This window comes from Ranitomeya variabilis, chromosome 2 (assembly GCF_051348905.1).
Source record: "Ranitomeya variabilis isolate aRanVar5 chromosome 2, aRanVar5.hap1, whole genome shotgun sequence".
NCBI lineage: Eukaryota > Metazoa > Chordata > Amphibia > Anura > Dendrobatidae > Ranitomeya > Ranitomeya variabilis.
Genome location: NC_135233.1, coordinates 817810822 through 817831032, shown reverse-complemented (window position 1 = coordinate 817831032; position 20211 = coordinate 817810822). Strand labels below are relative to the sequence as shown.

General features: G+C 46.5%; 1 protein-coding gene across 1 annotated transcript in view; it reads right to left on the bottom strand.

Moving 5' to 3' along the window:
* RAB23 (RAB23, member RAS oncogene family) overlaps nucleotides 1-20211 on the bottom strand; it is a 79075-nt gene that overhangs the window by 19885 nt on the left and 38979 nt on the right. The window contains exon 4 of the mRNA XM_077289998.1: nucleotides 8072-8228. Coding sequence (XP_077146113.1) covers nucleotides 8072-8228 — 157 coding nt within the window. The remainder of the gene's footprint in view (nucleotides 1-8071; nucleotides 8229-20211) is intronic.

Genomic DNA, 20211 nt, shown 5'->3' with positions numbered 1-20211 from the left:
ATCACTAGAGGATTAGTAAACCTGCTGCCATGTAGTCCTCCATATTCACAAGCTCTGTATAACTCTGACCCCACCACTGATTGGCAGCTTTCTGTCTATGCACAGTGTGCACAGAAAGCTACCAGTGATGACAGGGTTATACAAAGCTAATCATTCAGAGAATTCATGGTGCTCTCAAATGGGTTAGCCAAACCTTGTGACGGTATACCTTTCAAAACATGGGAAAAGCATTTTAAAATTGGAAAAAAAACCCACAAAAAATAACACCCACTGCAACAAGCTGGATCCAACACATTATTGAGGCATGAGCTATAGCGCCACCAGCTGGCACAGGTTACACTACAACCCAACATTCAAGACAATCCCTGCAACAACAATTATTATTTCAACCAAAACATACAAAGGCATTATCAAAGCACGGCATAATGCTATGGGGAGGGGGCGGAGGTCACACTGCCATTTGCCACTCCGCTACATAGTCTGTGTGGCTTACACTATGGGGGGATAATTAGTCCATAAACAGGAATGCTGCTGAACTTGTCATAACGTTAAAAACCTATTCCTGGACGGCAGTTCCAGAATTTTAACAATGTGATATTATTTGATAGATGAAGGGATAAGTGTGTGTATATAAAAGACTTTTCAGTCTACGGTAGCGGGGCATGAAGAAGCTGTGGGAATATACCTAATGTATACATATTTATTATGGTATTAGTTTTTGGTGGCAGAAAAAAAAAAATAAAGTGTAAACTCACAACAAACCTACACATACACAAAGGCAATGATGAATTGGGCCATAGTCCTTGGTCGTTTTTTCAAAGTATGTTTTCTAGGACACGCCGGGGTATTTCAGAGTAAAACATTCCCAGCTGCAGTGACGCCGTACAGTAGTGTTCAAAATAATAGCAGTGTGTTCAAAAGGGATAATCACAAAATCTTTATACCAGTTTTTATTTCCAGCATTGGGAATATTGCACCCGGTTTTATAATTCAAAACATGAAGAAAAATGTATATCAAATTTTTAAATACAGAAAATAAAAAATAAAAATTGAGCTTTTCTAAAAAAAATAGTGTCTGCATTTGTATTTACAAACTCACATGTACTTATTTTGTGGATTTAGCATTCCTGAGAATCACTAACCTAATATTTAGTTGCATACCCAGAGTTTTTTAGAACTGCTTCACATCTATGTTGCACAGAGTCAACCAACTTCTGGCCCCTGTCACCTGTTATTCCAGCCCAGGATGCTTGGACTACATCCCACAGTGTTTTGGCATTTCTTGGCTTTGCCTCTGAAACGGAATTTTAAATGTCACCCCACAAGTGTTGTATTGGACTAAGTTCCGGGGATTGGGCTGGCCACTCTATAATCTCAATTTTTGTTGGACTGGAACCAAGATTTTGCTCTTTTACTGGGGTCTTTAGGATTGTGGTCTTGTTTAAACATCCATTTCTAGGACATATCCTCTTCAGTGTAAGGGCAACAGGACCTCTTCACGTATTTTAATACATGCAAACTGGTCCATGATCCCGTGTATGCGGTAAATCGGTCCTGCACCATAGTAAGAGAAACGTGCCGATATCATGATGCTTGCACCACCATGCTTCACTGTCTGCAAGTGTACTGTGGCTTGAATGCAGAGTTTGGGGGTCATATGACGAACTGTCTAAGGCCCTTGGACCCAAAAAGAACAAATTGACTTTCATCTGTCCACAAGATGTTTCTCCATTTCTCTTTAGGACAGTTGATGTGTTCTTTGGAAAATTGTACCTGCTTCAGAACATTTTTTTTTTTTTTTAAACAGTGGGCTTTTGCGTGGACTCCTTGCTAAGATTAGCTTCACACAGGCGTCCTCTAACTGTCCCAATACTCACAGGTAACTTGAGACTATCTTTGATCATCCTGGAGCTGATCATTGGCTGAGCCTTTGCTATTCAGGCTAATCCTCCATCCATTCGAATGGTAGTCTTCAGTTTCTTCCACGTATCTCTGGTTTGGCTCTGCATTGCAAAGTATTGTATCATACCGCTACTGCCGCCTCCTCGCTCGCTCCCGGCCTCTGCTTCTCGTGCACGCGCGCATACCAGGTTCAGTGCTGCACGTGTGCACTTCTGATCTTCTGTCGGCGTCTCCTCTATGGTCCTGGAGGACTAGTATAGGAAGTAGGTCCTCCTTATTGTCCTCTCTATGGTCCTGGAGGTCTGTTACACGGAAGGGCTACCCTGCCTTTAGGTATTTAAACTGCTTCCTGCTGTCCCTCTGTGCCTGGTTATCATTTGTTCCTTCAGGTGCTCCTGGCCGCTCTTAGTCTCTAAGAAGTTCGGTTTCCCCCTGACTTTGGGTTAATCCTGTCTTTCCTGTATCCTGCTAGCCTCTGCGTTCCCTCAGTTCCTCCGCCAGTCCCTGCACTGCTGCAGTTTACCCACCAGTCCTGTGTCTCTGCAGTATTTACCTATCCTGTGGTCCTACTATCTCCACCTCTTCTTGGTCTTCTCCCGTCCTGGTCCTCCAGCTTCCGTGGCGATAGTCCCTCACGGGCCTGCCCCTAACTCTCCCTGTATAGGGGGCGGTCTATCTGGTCAGCTCGTCCGTGAGGGGTTCGTCGTCGTGGTCTGGAGGGTCCACTTTCCGTTTTCCCTCTTTGAATCGTCACACTCACATTTGGACTGCACTCAGATGACATCTGAGTGCAGCCTGATTCTTACAGCATAACCAGGCCATGGACCCCGCTGGTGTCTCTGCCACTCAAAAGGAGTTACTTTTTTTGTGGGAGAACCAGACTATAATCATGTCCTTTCTCAAGAACATGGAGTCTCGTCTCGCGACGTTACAGTCTACCGACCCTGGTAACGCTACTCAGTTGGCGGCTCTTCAGCAAGAGTTAAGTCAACGGGACACTCAGTCCCATATTTTGAATTTTATGGCCTCTGTCGATAATCGACTTCTCTCTCTTCAGACTGCCGCTTCTGCTCCTGTACAGGCGTCCACTCCACAGCCCTCACCCCGTCTTGCCAGGCCACCTCGGTATGGTGGGGATCCTAAATTATGTCGCGGGTTTCTCAACCAGTCAACTACACTTTGAATTATCCCCGCTACTGTACCCAACTGACCGAGCTAAGGTGGCTTTTGTGATGTCCCATTTGGAGGGTGAGGCTTTGACTTGGGTGAACCCTCTTTGGGAGCGAGATCATCCAGTGGTTTCTCAACTTGCTCTCTTTTTAGACACCTTCCGGAAGGTGTTTGATGAACCTGGTCGTCTGGTATCGACTACTGAGTCCCTTTTCAACCTTAGTCAGGGGACCCTTTCTGTAGCTCAATATGCCATCCGTTTCCGGACGCTGTCCTCTGATTTAGGTTGGAATAATGAGGCTTTGGTGGGAGCATTTTGGCGAAGTTTGTCTTCTCGTATTAAGGATGAGCTGGCAGGGCGAGATACTCCTTCTGCTTTAGATTACCTTATCTCTTTGGCGACTCACATTGATTTGTGGTTCCAGGAGCATTCTCGTGAGGTTGTCAGAGAGGAGATCTTCTCGTTTATCCTCCGTTACACGTGGTACTTCTCTTTCCCAAACCACTGCAGCTTCTTCCTCTTCTTCCCCTGAGCCTATGCAGGTTGATCGCCTCAAGCCTGTCGAACAACGCCGAAAGGAGAGGCTCGCACAAGGCTTATGCTTTTATTGTGGCAGCGCTTCTCATCTTCTGCGTTCTTGTCCCCAGAAGCCGGGAAACGCCTCCGCCTAGGTCAGGTAAGAAAGGCCTCCCTAGGTAGCCATGATTCCTCTCCACCTTTGATTTTGCCTTCTCTTCTTGAGGCTTATGTAGATTCTGGTGCTGCTGCGAATTTTGCACGAATCTTCACTAAACTGGATCTCAGAGGAGCTTACAACTTGAACCGAATTCGTTGGGGAGATGAATGGAAGACTGTGTTTAACACCAGAGACGGTCATTATGAGTATTTGGTGATGCCTTTCGGCTTACGTAATGCTCCTGCAGTTTTTCAAGAGTTGGTGAATGATGTTTTTCGGGACCTACTTTACACCAGTGTAGTGGTGTACTTGGACGACATCCTTGTGTTTTCACCGGATCTGCTTTCTCATAGGAGACATGTGCGGCAAGTTGTTCTCTGTCTGAGGGAGAATTGTCTGTATGCTAAACTTGAGAAGTGTGCCTTCGAACAGTCGTCCCTGCCATTCCTGGGCTTCATCATCTCTGATTCTGGTCTGTGTATGGATCCGGCTAAAGTTTCTGCCGTACTCAACTGGCCACGTTCGCTTGGGGTTAAGGCGATTCAGCGTTTTCTAGGATTCGCGAATTACTATCGGCAATTTATTCCTCATTTCTCCTCCTTGTCGGCTTCCATCTCTTCTTTGATAAAGAAGGGTGCCAATCCTCGTCTTTGGCCAGCAGAGGCTGAAAAGGCTTTCCATTCTCTCAAAGAAGCATTCGCCTCCGCTCCTTTACTCCATCGCCCTGAAGCTAATAAACCCTTCTTCCTAGAGGTTGACGCCTCTGCTGTCGGTGCCGGAGCTGTGCTTTCTCAGAAGTCTTCTACTGGTCGTCTTGTGCCCTGTGGTTTCTTCTCCAAGAGTTTCTCTTCTTCTGAAAGAAATTATTCCATTGGCGACAGAGAACTTTTGGCCATTAAAGTGGCCTTAGAGGAGTGGAGATATCTGTTGGAAGGAGCCTTACACCCCTTTGTCATCTTAACGGATCATAAGAATTTGGCATACATCCGTTCAGCGCACCGACTGAATCTACGACAGGCCAGGTGGGCCTTGTTCTTTGCCCGATTTGACTTTGAACTTCGCTTCCTGCCTGGAGAAAAGAACTTCAAAGCTGACGCTCTATCCAGGTCCTTCTTGTCGGTGGACACTGAGGAGGAGTCCTCGCACATCATTGACCCCGCTAGAATCATCACACTTGCTCCAGTATCTATGACCTCTTTACCTCAGGGTAAGAATTTCGTTTCTGAGAGGAACAGGAGACGTGTGTTACTCTGGGAACATGCTTCCAAGCTAGCGGGGACATGTCGGTTTCAAGAAAACTCTTGATCTAATATCTCGTTACTACTGGTGGCCGACTCTTTTGAAGGATGTCCAAGCTTTTGTGGTCTCTTGTCCTTCCTGTGCCAAGAACAAAGTACCCAGGCAGCTTCCTTCCGGGCTTCTTCTTCCTCTTCCAGTGCCTACCGCTCCGTTGCAACATGTTGCAATGGATTTCTTAACTGATCTGCCTCGTTCCTGTGGTTGTACCGTCATCCTTGTGGTTGTGGACCGTTTTTCTAAAATGGCACATTTCATTGCTCTTCCTGGTCAGCCTTCGGCTCCTGAACTGGCGAAGATTTTTGTTCAACATATTTTTTGTATTCATGGTCTTTTACAGCACATTGTTTCTGACCGGGGAGTTCAGTTCACCGCTCGTTTCTGGAGATCTCTCTGTAAGTCATTGAACATTTCGCTCGATTTTTCTTCGGTCTATCATCCACAGTCCAACGGCCAAGTGGAGCCTACCAATCAGATCCTGGTTACTTATCTCCGGCATTTCTCCAACGCTCATCAAAATGATTGGTCTGACTTACTACCATGGGCCGAGTTTTCTTATAATAATCACACCAGCGAAGCTTCTACCAAATCTCCATTTTTTGTCATCTACAGACAACACCCTGGTCTTCCTCTACCAGTTCCTCCTGTCTCTACTGTGCCGGCGGCAGATCTTCTGTCTAGAGAATTCTCCAGGGTTTGGCAGGAGACCAAGTCTGCTCTCGAACTAGCTCAGCATAGGATGAAGAGGCATGCAGATAAAAGGCGTCTCGATTCTCCTGTGTTCCATCTGGGGGATAAGGTCTGGCTTTCTTCTAGATTTATTCGCCTTAAAATCCCTTCACATAAACTGGGTTCCCGTTATATTGGTCCTTTCGAGGTTTTGGCACGTATTAACAACGTTTCTTACAAACTTAAGTTACCTGCCTCTCTTCTTATCCCTAATTCCTTTCATGTATCTCTCCTTAAGCCTGTAGTTTTTAATCGGTTTCATACCTCGACTCTTTCTTCACCTTCGCCTGTTTCTGCAGACAATGTTTTTGAGGTTAAGGACATTTTGGCCATGAAAAAAATTAGAGGTAGAACTTTGTTTCTGGTCGACTGGAAGGGTTTCGGTCCTGAGGAGAGATCCTGGGAGCCTCGGGAGAATATTCAGGCTCCTCGAATTTTAGCGAAGTTTCTTTCTGGCCTAAAGAGGAGGGAGGGATGTAAAGACGGGGGTACTATCATACCGCTGCTGCCGCCTCCTCGCTCGCTCCTGGCCTCTGCTTCTCGTGCACGCGCGCATACCAGGTTCAGTGCTGCGTGTGTGCACTTCTGATCTTCTGTCGGCGTATCCTCTATGGTCCTGGAGGACTAGTACCCGGAAGTCAGTCCTCCTTATTGTCCTCTCTATGGTTCTGGAGGTCTGTTAGGCTAGGTTCACATTGCGTTAGCGCAATCCGCTAGCGCTAAATGGATTGCCCTAACGCAATGTTTATTTAGGGGCCGTGTTTGGGGTCGCGTTAACGTCCCCACTCTCGCAGATCCCCGATCTGCGAGAGCGGGGAACGGACCTCGGGCGCGCCGCGGACGCTGCAAGCAGCGTCCGAGGCGCGTCACAGAAGAACGGCACATCACTAGCGCGAGCCGAAAAAGGCACGCGCTAGTGATGCGCTGCAGGAGAAATTGACATTGCTGTCAATGGGCACGCTAACGGCCCCGTTGCACGGCGTTAATTGCGACATTTTCGCCGTGCAACGCTGTCCGTTAGCGTGCACACAGTAACGCAATGTGAACCCAGCCTTACCCGGAAGTGCTACCCTGCCTTTAGGTATTTAAACTGCTTCCTGCCGTCCCTCTGTGCTTGGTTATCATTTGTTCCTTCAGGTGCTCCTGGCCGCTCTTAGTCTCTGTGAAATTCGGTTTCCCTCTGACTTTGGGTTTATCCTGTCTTTCCTGTATCCTGCTAGCCTCTTCGTTCCCTCAGTTCCTCCGCCAGTCCCTGCACTGCTGCAGTTTACCCACCAGTCCTGTGTCTCTGCAGTACTCACCTATCCTGTGGTCCTACTAGCTCCGCCTCTTCTTGGTCTTCTCCCGTCCTGGTTCTCCAGCTTCCGTGGCGATAGTCCCTCACGGGCCTGCCCCTAACTCTCCCTGTATAGGGGGCGGTCTATCTGGTCAGCTCGTCCGTGAGGGGTTCGTCGTCGCGGTCTAGAGGGTCCACTTTCCGTTTTCCCTCTTTGAATCGTCACACTCACATCTGGACTGCACTCAGATGACATCTGAGTGCAGCCTGATTCTACGGCATAACATATTGGAGATCATTTTAGCTGCACAGCCTATCATTGTCTGCACTTCTTTATAGGTTTACCATCTCCAATCAACTTTTTAATCAAAGTACGTTGTTCTTCTGAACAATGTCTCAAACGACTCATATTTCTCAGACTTTCAAGGAGAAATGCATGAACAACATGTCCTGGCTTCACCCTTAAATAAGGCCCACCTGATTCACACCTGTTTCTTCACAGAATGATTGACCTCACTAATTGAACTCCACACTACTATTATTTTGAACACTTCCCCCTTTCAATGAATTAGTCTAATACACAGACTCAAAAACATGCAGATCATGAATGCGGAGTCTGTTGGTTTCCTTAGAATCTACTGCACCAACTGGTAAGTTGTTTGACATGGTAACATAATTTATAGCAAAAGCCGTGATTAATCTGGTCATATTGGACACTACTGTATGTGATCCATGCTGCATGTCACTAGAGTCTCCTCTCCTGCCGGGTTTCCTGCACCTCATCCTGCAGGCAGCTACGTACATATAGGTTCAGAAGTAAAACAACATGACATTTTTTTATGTAGCTAATGCAAAAGTGATTATTTTGCTAAATAATAGTATGCTCCCAAAGATGTCCACGTATTATAACTTTCACATTTGAATAGCCTGTTTGTGTGAATGTGACCCTCACTTCAATGGGGCTTAGGTACAATAACAGACAACATTAATAGACCAGAACGGTGCCATTACTGGGACTTACTTCTTAATAACGGTGTCGTCCAGCAGGTCGATCTTATTCTGAACAAGAACTGTGGGAATATCTCCAACTTCAGCCATTACCTTCTCTTTCCAGCTGGGTACGGCTTCAAATGACTCCCGATCCGTTGTAGAAAATACCAGCACACAAGCTTGGGCACCTTGGAAATAACACATCGCTCCATTACTGATGAATCACAGTGTCCACAGCACCCGAAATAAGGAAAACGTCTCATACTGGCTCCCACAGCAGAAGCTATAGTGGGGGAGATGTGTCAAGCTTAAAGAAGGTGGACACTACTTGGAGAACTTCTCATACCCCACCCTTGGCCCCGATTAAAAAAAAAAAGATTATACTCACTTCCCGTGCGGGCGCTGTTCCCAGTGTCGGCACTCGCTCTCTCTGGGGCTCCTGTACTGTTGTTGTGACACGTGATGCCAGCACCCAATCAGTGTTGGCGTCACTGTCCCCGCCTCCTGTCGAATTGAGCAGGAAGAGGAAGTCCGAGATTAGCAGCAGCCCGGACTTCCTCTTCATGTTCGATTTGTCTGAAGGTGGTGACAGTGACGCCAGCGTTTATTGGGCGCCGGTGTCAAAACAACCACACTGAACCACAGGAGGCTGTACAAGCTTTAGTATTTCATGAGGGCCAGACATTTTGATCAAGAAGAAGGTTGTCCTAGTAGTGGACAACCCCTTTAATGAACTGGAATTTCCACGGAACCAGTCTCATGACCATATTTATTATGTGTTTTAGACCCTTGGCCTGGTTTCACACTTGCGTAGGGCAGAGCTGCATACTTCCTCCATTAAGCCCCGCCCACTGCCACACCTCTTCCATTCAGCTCCGCCTATATCTGCATGTGTCCTGCGTACCTATCTTTAACATTGGGTACTCCGGCCATGCGGATGTATGCTGATGCGTCCACATGCGTTGTTTCAATGCTGCACCAAACGCAGCATGTTGCATTTTGTTGCGGTCGGCGCAGCGTCAAAATGACACATGCGGACACATCAGCATACATCCGCATGCCCTGCGTGCCCAATGTTAAAGATAGGTACGCAGGACACATGCAGATATAGGCGGAGCTGAAGGAAGAGGTGCAGCAGTGGGCGGGGCTTAATGGAGGAAGTACGCGGCTCTGCCCTACGCAAGTGTGAAACCAGCCTTAAGCTCTCTGTCTGATAAATAGGTATGCCCTAATGTAAGGCACTGAGCACCAACATTTTGGCTCATGCTCATGATCAAGCACAAAGCATGCCAGTAGTCAGTTTCAGATGACAGGAGAACCCCCTTTGAGGCCCGAATGAGAACCCCCTTTAATGCCTGAATGATACCCATGCTAATCATATTAGACATATATGTACAAGGATCAAGGAAAGACACCCACCCGAAATATTCTAATATATTAATTATACGAGTTATAAATTCTTACTGGTGTCAGTATGGACACAAATGGAAAAAAAACACTCGGATTATCAGAAGAACACCAACAAGAGAACCACACAGAGACACGGTTTGAACAGTGAGTTCAGAATACCAGGACAAAAATAGTAGTTACTCACCGATAACGGTGTTTCTCTGAGCCCATGACGGCACCACGGAGAGAGGGGATCCGCCCACCAAGGACAGGAAACCTACAGATAAAAAGGCGGTACCTCTCTCCCGCATCAGTTTGTTTGCAGAGTATAACGGGAACATCAGGTTAATGATCACAAATGTTACTACATTACTAAACCTTAAATAAAGATACCGCGTGCTTATAGATTATATACATAACTAAGCATTTTAAATGTGTGCACACCCACGCGTGAGGGAGGGAATGTACGGGTGCCGTCATGGGCTCAGAGAAACACCGTTATCGGTGAGTAACTACTATTTTCTCTGTCCCCCATGACGGCACCACGGAGAGAATTGCAGAGACTGTCTACATTAGGGAGGGACTACCGCTTCCAGAACCCTTCTACCAAAGGTGGGGTCTGAAGACGAATTTAAGTCCAACCGATAGTGTCTAAAGAAAGTTGAGGGTGAAGACCAAGTAGCAGCTCTACATATCTGGTCTATTGTTGCTCCGGCTCTTTCTGCCCAGGAAGCCGCCATCGCCCTAGTTGAATGAGCTTTAACTTCCCCTGGAGCTGGCATCCCACTTGAGGTATAGGCAAGGTTGATGGCATCTTTGATCCATCTTGCCAATGTACCCTTGGAGGCCTTCTTGCCTTTCCGAGGGCCCTGAAAACACACAAAGAGAGACCCTTCCTCTCTACACTCCCTAGTAGCCTCCAGGTAATGGATGAGACACCTTCTAACATCCAAAGTGTGTAGTGATTTTTCCCCCTCGTTTTTAGGGTTAGGACAGAAGGAGGGAAGAGAGATCTCTTGGGACCTATGGAACCGGGAGGCCACTTTTGGTAAGTATGCTGGGTCAGTTTTTAGCACTACCCTGTCCTCCAATATTAGCGTGAAGGGTGGCCCTGCTGACAAGGCCTGTATATCGCTAATTCTTCGGGCTGAAGTGAGGGCTACCAAAAGGGAAGTCTTAAAGGATAGAATCTTTAAGGGGAGTTCTTTTAAGGGCTCAAAGGGTGCCTTGGTGAGGGCCGTGAGAACTAGATTTAAGTCCCACTGTGGGGCTCTACGTGAGGGTAGAGGCCTAGATCTTTCTGCCGCTTTAACGAATCTGGATACCCAACGATTCTTTGCTAGATTGTAATTAAATAGTGCCCCCAGTGCAGCAATATGAACCTTCAGAGTGTTAGTGGCTAGGCCTTTTTCCAGCCCGTTTTGCAGAAATTCTAACACTAATTTGAGAGGGATTCCTTCGGAGATTTTTGCCCCTGAGGAAGAGAGGAATTTCTTCCAGATTTTACCGTACTGTCTAGTGGTTGTTAATTTCCTACTTTTTAAGAGGGTTGACACTAGACCTTGGGAAAAACCTTTCTCTATCAGTAACCCCCTCTCAAATTCCAGGCTGTCATGTGTAACCTCGCTACCTGCGGGTGTGATACTGGACCCTGGAACAGGAGATTGGGCAGGTCTGGGAGTATCCAAGGGTCTGTTATGGACATCCTTCTGGCCCAGGAAAACCAAGTTCTCTTCGGCCAGTAAGGGGCAATCAATATCACCCGTGCGCTGTCCTCCCTTATTTTCCTGAGAACCGCTGGTATCAGTGTGGTAGGGGGAAACGCATATGCTAGTTTGTGCTTCCAAGGAATCATGAAAGCATCCAGCGCCACCGGGTTCCCTGCTGGGTTTATGGAACAAAAGGGGGTCACCTTCCGATTTAGATTGTTTGCGAAGAGATCTATTGTCGGAACCCCCCACATCTCCGTTATCCGATTGAATATGGACTGGTTCAGTTCCCATTCCCCCTGTTTTAGGCAGACCCGACTTAGGTAGTCTGCTTTGACATTGTCCACCCCTTTTATGTGAAGTGCCGTCAAAGATGCTAAATTTTCCTCGGCCATCTGTAAGATTGAGTGTGTGACTTCCATCAGTGGTTGAGAGTGTGTTCCCCCCTGATGGTTTATATAGGCTACTACCACTCTGTTGTCTGAAAACAGTCTTACATGATGTGAGTGAAGGGGTTTTTGGAATTTTGTAAGGGCGAATTTTACTGCCAGTAACTCCCTCATGTTGGAGGATGCCTCTTTTATGTCGTCTGACCATGTCCCCTGAACCACTAGATCGTGTAGGTGAGCCCCCCACCCGAAGGGACTTGCGTCTGTGGTTACCACCTTTGACACTGGAATGACCCACGGTAGACCGCGGGCTAAGTTGCTGTTTTTTGTCCACCAATCTAGCGAGAGAATTGTTTTTAATGAGAAGGTGAACCGACCTTCTAAATTTCCCTTCAGGAAAATTTCTTCCGCTAATGTCTGCCATTGCAGCTGCCTTGTATGTGCCTGGGCCCATTGGACGGCAGAGATGCAAGCTGTCATGGACCCGAGGAGAGACATTGCCTCTCGTAGTGATATAGAGGGGAGATCTCTTGCCCTGGACACTAACCCCACCATCTTTTGGATCTTTTCTTGGGGTAGGCGACATTCCTGGGAGATGGAATCCAATGTGATCCCCAGGTACTCCTGAATCTGACTCGGTATTAGTTTGGACTTCTTCAGATTCAGGAGCCACCCCAAGTTTCCCAAAGAGTCCATAACTAACTGTAGCTGATTTTTGCAATGTTGGGGAGAATTGCCTATTATCAGCAAATCGTCCAGGTATGGGACGATTAGGGTGTTTTGTTTCCTCAGGTCTGCCATGACTTCCGCTATCAATTTGGTAAATACCCTTGGGGCTATTGCGAGACCAAATGGTAGGGCTGTAAACTGATAATGCTTTACCATCCCTCCTATTTCGATTGCCCCCCTGAGGAATTTTTGGAAGTCTTTGTGAATGGGGACGTGGTAGTATGCGTCCTTTAAGTCGAGCACTACCATGAAACAATACGGAAACAACATTTTGACTGCTGTCTTTATTGTCTCCATTTTGAAGGGTTCCACAATCAGGTGTTTGTTTAAATTTTTTAAATTGATAATCGTCCTGAAAGAGCCGTCTGGCTTTTTCCTGAGAAAAATCGGGGAGTAGAACCCTCTCCCTCTTTCTCGGAGGGGAACTTCCAGAAGAACCCCTTTGCCTAGTAGTGTTGTGAGTTCCTGTTCCAGAGCTATCCGCTCCTGTGGAGAAGCTCTCTGGGATGTTATCAGGAAGGACGGCTGAGGGAACGTAAGAAATTTGAATTTTAGTCCCGACTGTACCAAATCCAGAATCCAGGCACTGCTGGTTATCTTTTCCCAGGCTGAGAGAAAGAGGGACAACCTTCCTCCCACCTGGGGCAAAAGTTCATTGTGATGGTTTTTTGGGATCGGTGGGGCTTTTGTTGAAGATAAACCCTTTGCTCTTGTTCTTTTTGTCTTCCCATCTGTCCTGCGATCTAGGTGGCTTTCTACGGAAGAATTTTTTACTCCGAAAAGGACGTTTATAAGATGGATATTGTAGGACGGGAAAGGACTTCTTTTTGTCCCCTGCTTTCTCCAAAATGTCATCCAGAGTAGAGCCGAAAAGAAATTCTCCCTCACAAGGAATATTACAAAGTTTAGCCTTTGTTTGGAGGTCTCCGGGCCAACATTTGAGCCAGAGGGCTCTTCTGGCTGCATTGGAGAACACCGCTGACCTGGCCGAAAGCCTGATTGAGTCTGCCGACGCATCGGCCAGAAAAGCGGCTGCCCCTTTCATTACTGGTAGGGTATTCAGTATACTGTCTCTGGATGTTTTGTCTTTGAGCTGGGTTTCCAGCTGGTCAAGCCACACCATAAGGGAGCGGGACGTGCAAGCTGCGGCCACCGCTGGTTTTAGGCCCCCCCCTGCTGCTTCCCAGGAAGTTTTTAGGAAAGCATCTGCTTTCTTATCCATGGGATCCTTTAAGACCCCCATGTCTTCAAAAGGTAGGGCAAACTTTTTTGACGCTTTAGCGATTGCCACGTCTAATTTAGGTGCTTTTTCCCAAAAGGAGCATGCAGGGTCTTCAAAAGGGTATTTCCTTTTGGGTGTAAGTAGGGCCTTTCTTAAAGGTTTTTTCCACTCTTTATTTATTAAGGCTTGTATTTTGTCATTAAGGGGAAACACCCTTCTTTTTTTCTGCTCCAGTCCACCGAACATTATGTCTTGGACAGATTTTTTGGTGTGGGAATCAGCGAGGCCCATGGTACTTCTGACTGCTTTAATTAGGGAGTCTGTTTCTTCTAATGGGAAACAACTACGACCTTTCTGAGAAGAGGATGATGAAGAGGACGATGAAGAAGAATCGGAGGAATTTGAACTAATCTCCCCACTATCTGAGGGACTAGAGTCAGATATAGGGATGCTTTGTTTAATTTTTTTACGTTTTTTCCCCCCCTGGAGAGACTTAAAGGTATCTTCCACCTGAGTTTTAATTAATGTTTTTAACTCTGTGGCGAACCCTGGAAGCCCTTCACATAGAGTCTCTTCTATACAAGATTTACATAATCTTTTTTCCCAGGAGGCAGGTAAATCTTCTTTACAAAGGGCGCAAATCCTATGTTTGGACTTCCCTGCGCTCTTCCTTCCCTAAAACAACAAAAGAAAGGTAGGCTCTATTAGCCGGAGCATTCACGGAGATCACTCACCACCTGTGTACCCTCAGTACCGGTTGTGGATGGTCCGTATCGACAGTATGATGCTCCTTCGATCCGGATGCAGCACTAGAATTTTTGCTGTGCTGAGATCCAGACCGTGCTCCAGTTGTACGCCGTTGGACCTGAGAGGTAACTTGCCCCTGCTGCCGGCGTTTTTGCTGCTGCTGCTGCTGCTGCGGTGCCTGCGTTTGCTGCGCTGGTGAGTCCTGGAATTCAGGGTCACTCATGGCTGAGGAACGCTGGCTGTACTCCAATAGAGCAACTAGCCAGGAAGATAGTACTCATTTAAATAGTTAGTGCGCCGGTTTCGCGCGCTCCTCGCCGCTGGATTTGCGCATGCGCGAATCCCAGCATGCACCGCGCCGTCCCAGCAAGCTCTGCGCCGCCCAGAATGCCCTGCTCCAACCAGCAGGCATTGCGGCACCCGCGCATGCGCGATACCAACCCGGAAGTGCGGCACCATGCCGCTGATGCTTCCTGGAGCGCTGTTCACGCGCGCATTGTCGCGCCGTGCACCACCTTATGGAGGGACCCCTCACCGTGGCTTTCGCGGTTGTGTGCCATGTGGAACCCTCACTAGTGAGGATTCCTCTAGGAGCCGCAGCGCTGCTGCTGCAGCCCCCCGCTCACCCTAGAGACCTACTGATCCCAGCGGTGGCGCATCGGGTGGCCCAGCCTAGCCGAGGCAGGGAACCCCCGCTGCCTGAACCGGTCTGACTGGCCCCGGAATCCAACGACGATCTGAGGTAAGATCTGCTGCAGGTCCCGTCAAGGACAGGAAACCAAACTGATGCGGGAGAGAGGTACCGCCTTTTTATCTGTAGGTTTCCTGTCCTTGGTGGGCGGATCCCCTCTCTCCGTGGTGCCGTCATGGGGGACAGAGAAAAATGTATAGGTAAGAATTGCCTTTATTGAACAGTACAAGTGTGAGTGGTGGCACGGAAGGCGCGCACAATAAATCAATAAACAAAAAAAAAAAAATCAAGTAAAAAATGAACACCGCAACAAATGTTGAAAAAAAACCCAGAAAGAAATTCACTGTAACCATGGATGGATGTACAGTATATATTGTGGTATAGCGGCTCACTCGGCTGGACACAGAGGTAAAACTGGAACACAGTCTCTAAGAAAGTGCTTGGTTAATTGTAGCAGCATAAACCAAGCTTAAAAGTAAAGACAGCCCTCTGGGCAAAACCAGCAGAACAAAGAAACAAGAAAACACAGTCCTTTACCTAGCGGGATCAGCCCGCTCACAGACAGCAAGGTCCACAGTTCAGATTAGCACACACTTTCTTGGAGTCCTACCTCTCCAGCCCAGACCTTGGCGCCGAACCCAGACGCACGTTTCAGACCAGATGTTTAACACCCCTTTTGGCACATATACCTGATGTGATTCACATGTTTGCATTATATAATTTTGGTTCACTTATATGGATATCAGGATTTATAAATAAATATATATTCCGTGTGTGTGTGTGTGTGTGTGTGTGTGTGTGTGTGTGTGTGTGTGTGTGTGTGTGTGTGTGTGTGTGTATATATATATATATATATATATTATACACACACACACACACACACACACACACACACATATATATACATATACACAGACATTTATTGAGCATTATTGGTGGACAGGAAAAAAAATATATTTATTTATAAATCCTGATATCCATATAAGTGAACCAAAATTATATAATGCAAACATGTGAATCACATCAGATAGGTATATGTGCCAAAAGGGGTGTTAAACATCTGGTCTGGTCTGGTCTGAAACGTGCGTCTGGGTTCGGCGCCACATTCTTCACACAGTGCATCACTCTCCTGGTATGTACCCTTCTCCCATGGTGTGATATTAACATGCATACTATGCAGCGCACAGGTTCAAACAAGATGCAATTTCAATAACCCCTTTATAACTATGTATCCTTCATGGACAGAATCAATCTTCCGTTGCAACCCTTTAACTGTTTAACATATACTCTTGATATTCTCATGGGTTTACAATTGTAAATTTCATATCCTTATATGACCTCAGTTGTTGCCAACTAAAAATACACTAGCTACTATACAGCCATATATCCTTAGACATTTATAGGACGTATGTGTTTGTTTAACACCCCTTTTGGCACATATACCCATCTCATGTGATTCACATTTGCATTATACATTTCTGAGTCACTTACAGGGAAGGTCTCCAGACCTTAATCCCATAGAAACCTTATGGAGGGAGTTGAAGTTCCAAGATGCCAAGCGACAGCCTCAAAATCTTAATGATTTAGAGATGATCTGTAGTGATGAGCGAGTATACTCGTTGCTCGGGTTTTTCCAAGCATGCTCGGGGCCCCTCAGAGTATTGGTTAGTGTTCGGAGATTGAGTTTTCATCGCACCAGCTGGATGATTTACAGCTTCTAGCCAGGCTGAGTACATGTGGGGATTCCCTAGCAACCAGGCAACCCCCACATGTACTCAGTCTGGCTAGTAGCTGTAAAGCATTCAGCTGAGGCGATGGAAACTTAATCTCTGAACACTAACAAATACTTGGAGAAAACCCGAGCAACGAGTATAATCGCTCATCACTAATGATCTGCAAAGAGGAGTGGACCAAAATTCCCCCTGACCTGTGCGCAAACCTCATCATCAACTACAAAAAAAGTCTGACTGCTGTGCTTGCCAACAAGGGTTTTGCCACCAAGTATTAAGTCTTGTTTGCCAGAGGGATCAAATTCATATTTCTCACTGCAAATAAATTTATAATTTACACAATGTGATTTTCTGGATTTTAATTTTTGATATTCTATCTCGCAATGTTAAAATTAACCTACCCTTAAAATTATAGACTGTTCATGTCATTGTCAGTGGGCAACTAGCGGTGGACTCCGCGTCTGGCGGCATGCACGCCTACACCTCGCTCTCCTAAAGCACTTCTCTCTACATACCTCGGCTGTGGTCCCCCAGCATAGAATTTGTGTGGCCCACTGACTTCCGGCCCCATTCATCACATGTATTCCGTATACGTAACTGAAGAAGGTTCATGTTGAACCGAAACGTTTTGAGTATACTGCAAAATAAATTCTTCTGTTCCAAGCATCCTAAGTTGAGTGCTAAGTTTTATGTTGATTAAGTATATGGCGTGGGAGCCTAACTATAGCACCACTTCGTAGCTGTGCTCACGGTGTTGTTTCACATTGTCAGTGGGCAGACTTACAAAATCAGCATGGGATCAAATAATTACTCCCTCCACTGCACTGTATATGGATATCAGGATATTATATGCTGGCACTTTGTACTTGATATATACACACCTGTGTTTACAGTGAATTTCTATGTTTTTTTTCCCTCAACATTTATTGCTGTGTTCATTTTTTACTTGATTTTTTTATTGATTTATTGTGCGCGCCTTCTGTGCCACCACCCGCCCTTGAACTGTTCAATAAAGGCAATTCTTACCCATGCATTTTTTTGTCCTGGTATTCTGAACTCACAGTTCAACAAGAGAACCAAACCCAGACACTTTAGTTTTCTACGCTAATCATAGCAGTTTAGTACATGTCTTCATGTGAAATAATTATACACTGATGGATCATTTCTGTAACTGGACTTGTGGGGATATTGATCGATACGCTGTAAAACCAGCAAACCGTCACCAGCAGCCAAAATAAAGGAATGACTTCTGTGATAAACCTTATAATTACCAGGAATTAGCAATATCCAGAATAGGAGATTAATTATCGTATTCTGAGTCTCAAGGTAGAAATCCACAATTAAGGAGATTAAATGTAACTAAACATGTATATATATATATATATATGTGTGTGTGTGTGTGTGTGTGTGTGTGTGTGTGTGTGTGTGTGTGTGTGTGTGTGTGTGTGTGTGTGTGTGTGTGTGTGTGTGTGTATACACATATATATATATTGTGATGCAGTGACCCCTGTGGCGGCTAGGGGGCGCTTTGTGTGCTCCTTGGGATATGCATGGAGGCATATTTGTTGTTATAATGGTGGTGAAACAGTGACTGGCAGTGTTGTGAATGGCCGATATGTGTCGCAGAGGGAGTCTGCGTGGTAAGTCTGATGTAATGTTGTTCTTCTGGGACCTGTAGTACCTCAAGAGTGTGTATAGTTAGTAAGGGAGACTTACTAGGCTAGTTATGTGAGATGGGCGGGACAAACTAGCCACACATCCACACTCCCACCCAGGGGAGTGGTTAAGGGTATACAATGTGGCCAGGGTGTGGGTCACATGGTTCTTGTGTGGTTCCTAGTGATGGGCAGTCCGGCTCTTTTTGGTTATTCAGCACTCATGGCTCCGCTCACCAAAAAGAGCCGGCTCTTTCGGCTCACAAAACGGCTCTTTTGGGATCCTAAATGGATCCCTATTGAATATCTGTTCAGGCGTCTGAAACTCCGCCCACTTCTTAGAGCCAATTAAATTGAAGAGTGGGCGGGGTTTGCTCAGGTGGGCGGAGTTACACATGCCGAAGCCCGGGATTTTACGCCCAGTGAGAGCCATTCAGTGTGTTGGATTTCCTGGGAGTAGGAATCCTCAGGAGCAGATGTCAGTGTGTTGGATTTCCTGGGAGTAGGAGTCCTGAGGAGCAGATGTCAGTGTGTTGGATTTCCTGGGAGTAGGAATCCTGAGGAGCAGATGTCAGTGTGTTGGATGGTCCCATGTGGGATGGACGTCCTGAATAGCACACAGTAAGACTATGGTTCTGGAAGGTCTGTGTTGGGGAAGCTATCGTCCTTCGGTGGCTCTGGACTGACTGTTGTGTGCCGGCCAGGCAAGTTGGTGAACCCCGTAAAGGCAGTTTCCCCAGGAGAGAGGACTGACGAGGAGTCAGCAGGTGGAGCAGGAGCTCCCTTAAGGTACCATTAACTGTTGGTGCTTGTGATAGACCACACAGTTCATAGACTCCCACGGCAACTGAACGGAGTGAGGTTCAGCGTGTTTAGAGACCGCGACCCAATGTCATGTGGGCTATATGACTAGGGACATTGGTGAATTGTTCGGCGTACAGACACCCATGGTAACTGGACAAAGTGAGAGGTCCAGCATGTTTAGAGTCTGAGACAAAGCCGTATATGAAGTGTACAAGATAAAGCTGCAAGTTAATATCACCAGTTGGTGCCTATTGTGTTCTATGAAATATAAATATGATCTGTGCATAACCCGGTTTATGACACTTGAATAAACCGTATGGACTGTTTTTGTGTGAAAAATCATGCCCGGGTGCTTGAATCCCGTGCCAAGCGAGTGCCCCCCAATACACTTAGTAAGTGCAATTATATATACAGTATATATACACTCACCGGCCACTTTATTAGGTACACCATGCTAGTAACGGGTTGGACCCCTTTTGCCTTCAGAACTGCCTCAATTCTTCGTGGCATAGATTCAACAAGGTGCTGGAAGCATTCCTCAGAGATTTTGGTCCATATTGACATGATGGCATCACACAGTTGCCGCAGATTTGTCGGCTGCACATCCCAAAGATGCTCCATACAAGGCAGGATGGATCCATGCTTTCATGTTGTTTACGCCAAATTCTGACCCTACCATCCGAATGTCGCAGCAGAAATCGAGACTCATCAGACCAAGCAACGTTTTTCCAATCTTCTACTGTCCAATTTCGATGAGCTTGTACAAATTGTAGCCTCAGTTTCCTGTTCTTAGCTGAAAGGAGTGGTACCCGGTGTGGTCTTCTGCTGCTGTAGCCCATCTGCCTCAAAGTTCGACGCACTGTGCGTTCAGAGATGCTCTTAGGCCTACCTTGGTTGTAACGGGTGGCGATTTGAGTCACTGTTGCCTTTCTATCAGCTCGAACCAGTCTGCCCATTCTCCTCTGACCTCTGGCATCAACAAGGCATTTCCGCCCACAGAACGGCCGCTCACTGGATTTTTTTTCTTTTTCGGACCATTCTCTGTAAACCCTAGAGATGGTTGTGCGTGAAAATCCCAGTAGATCAGCAGTTTCTGAAATACTCAG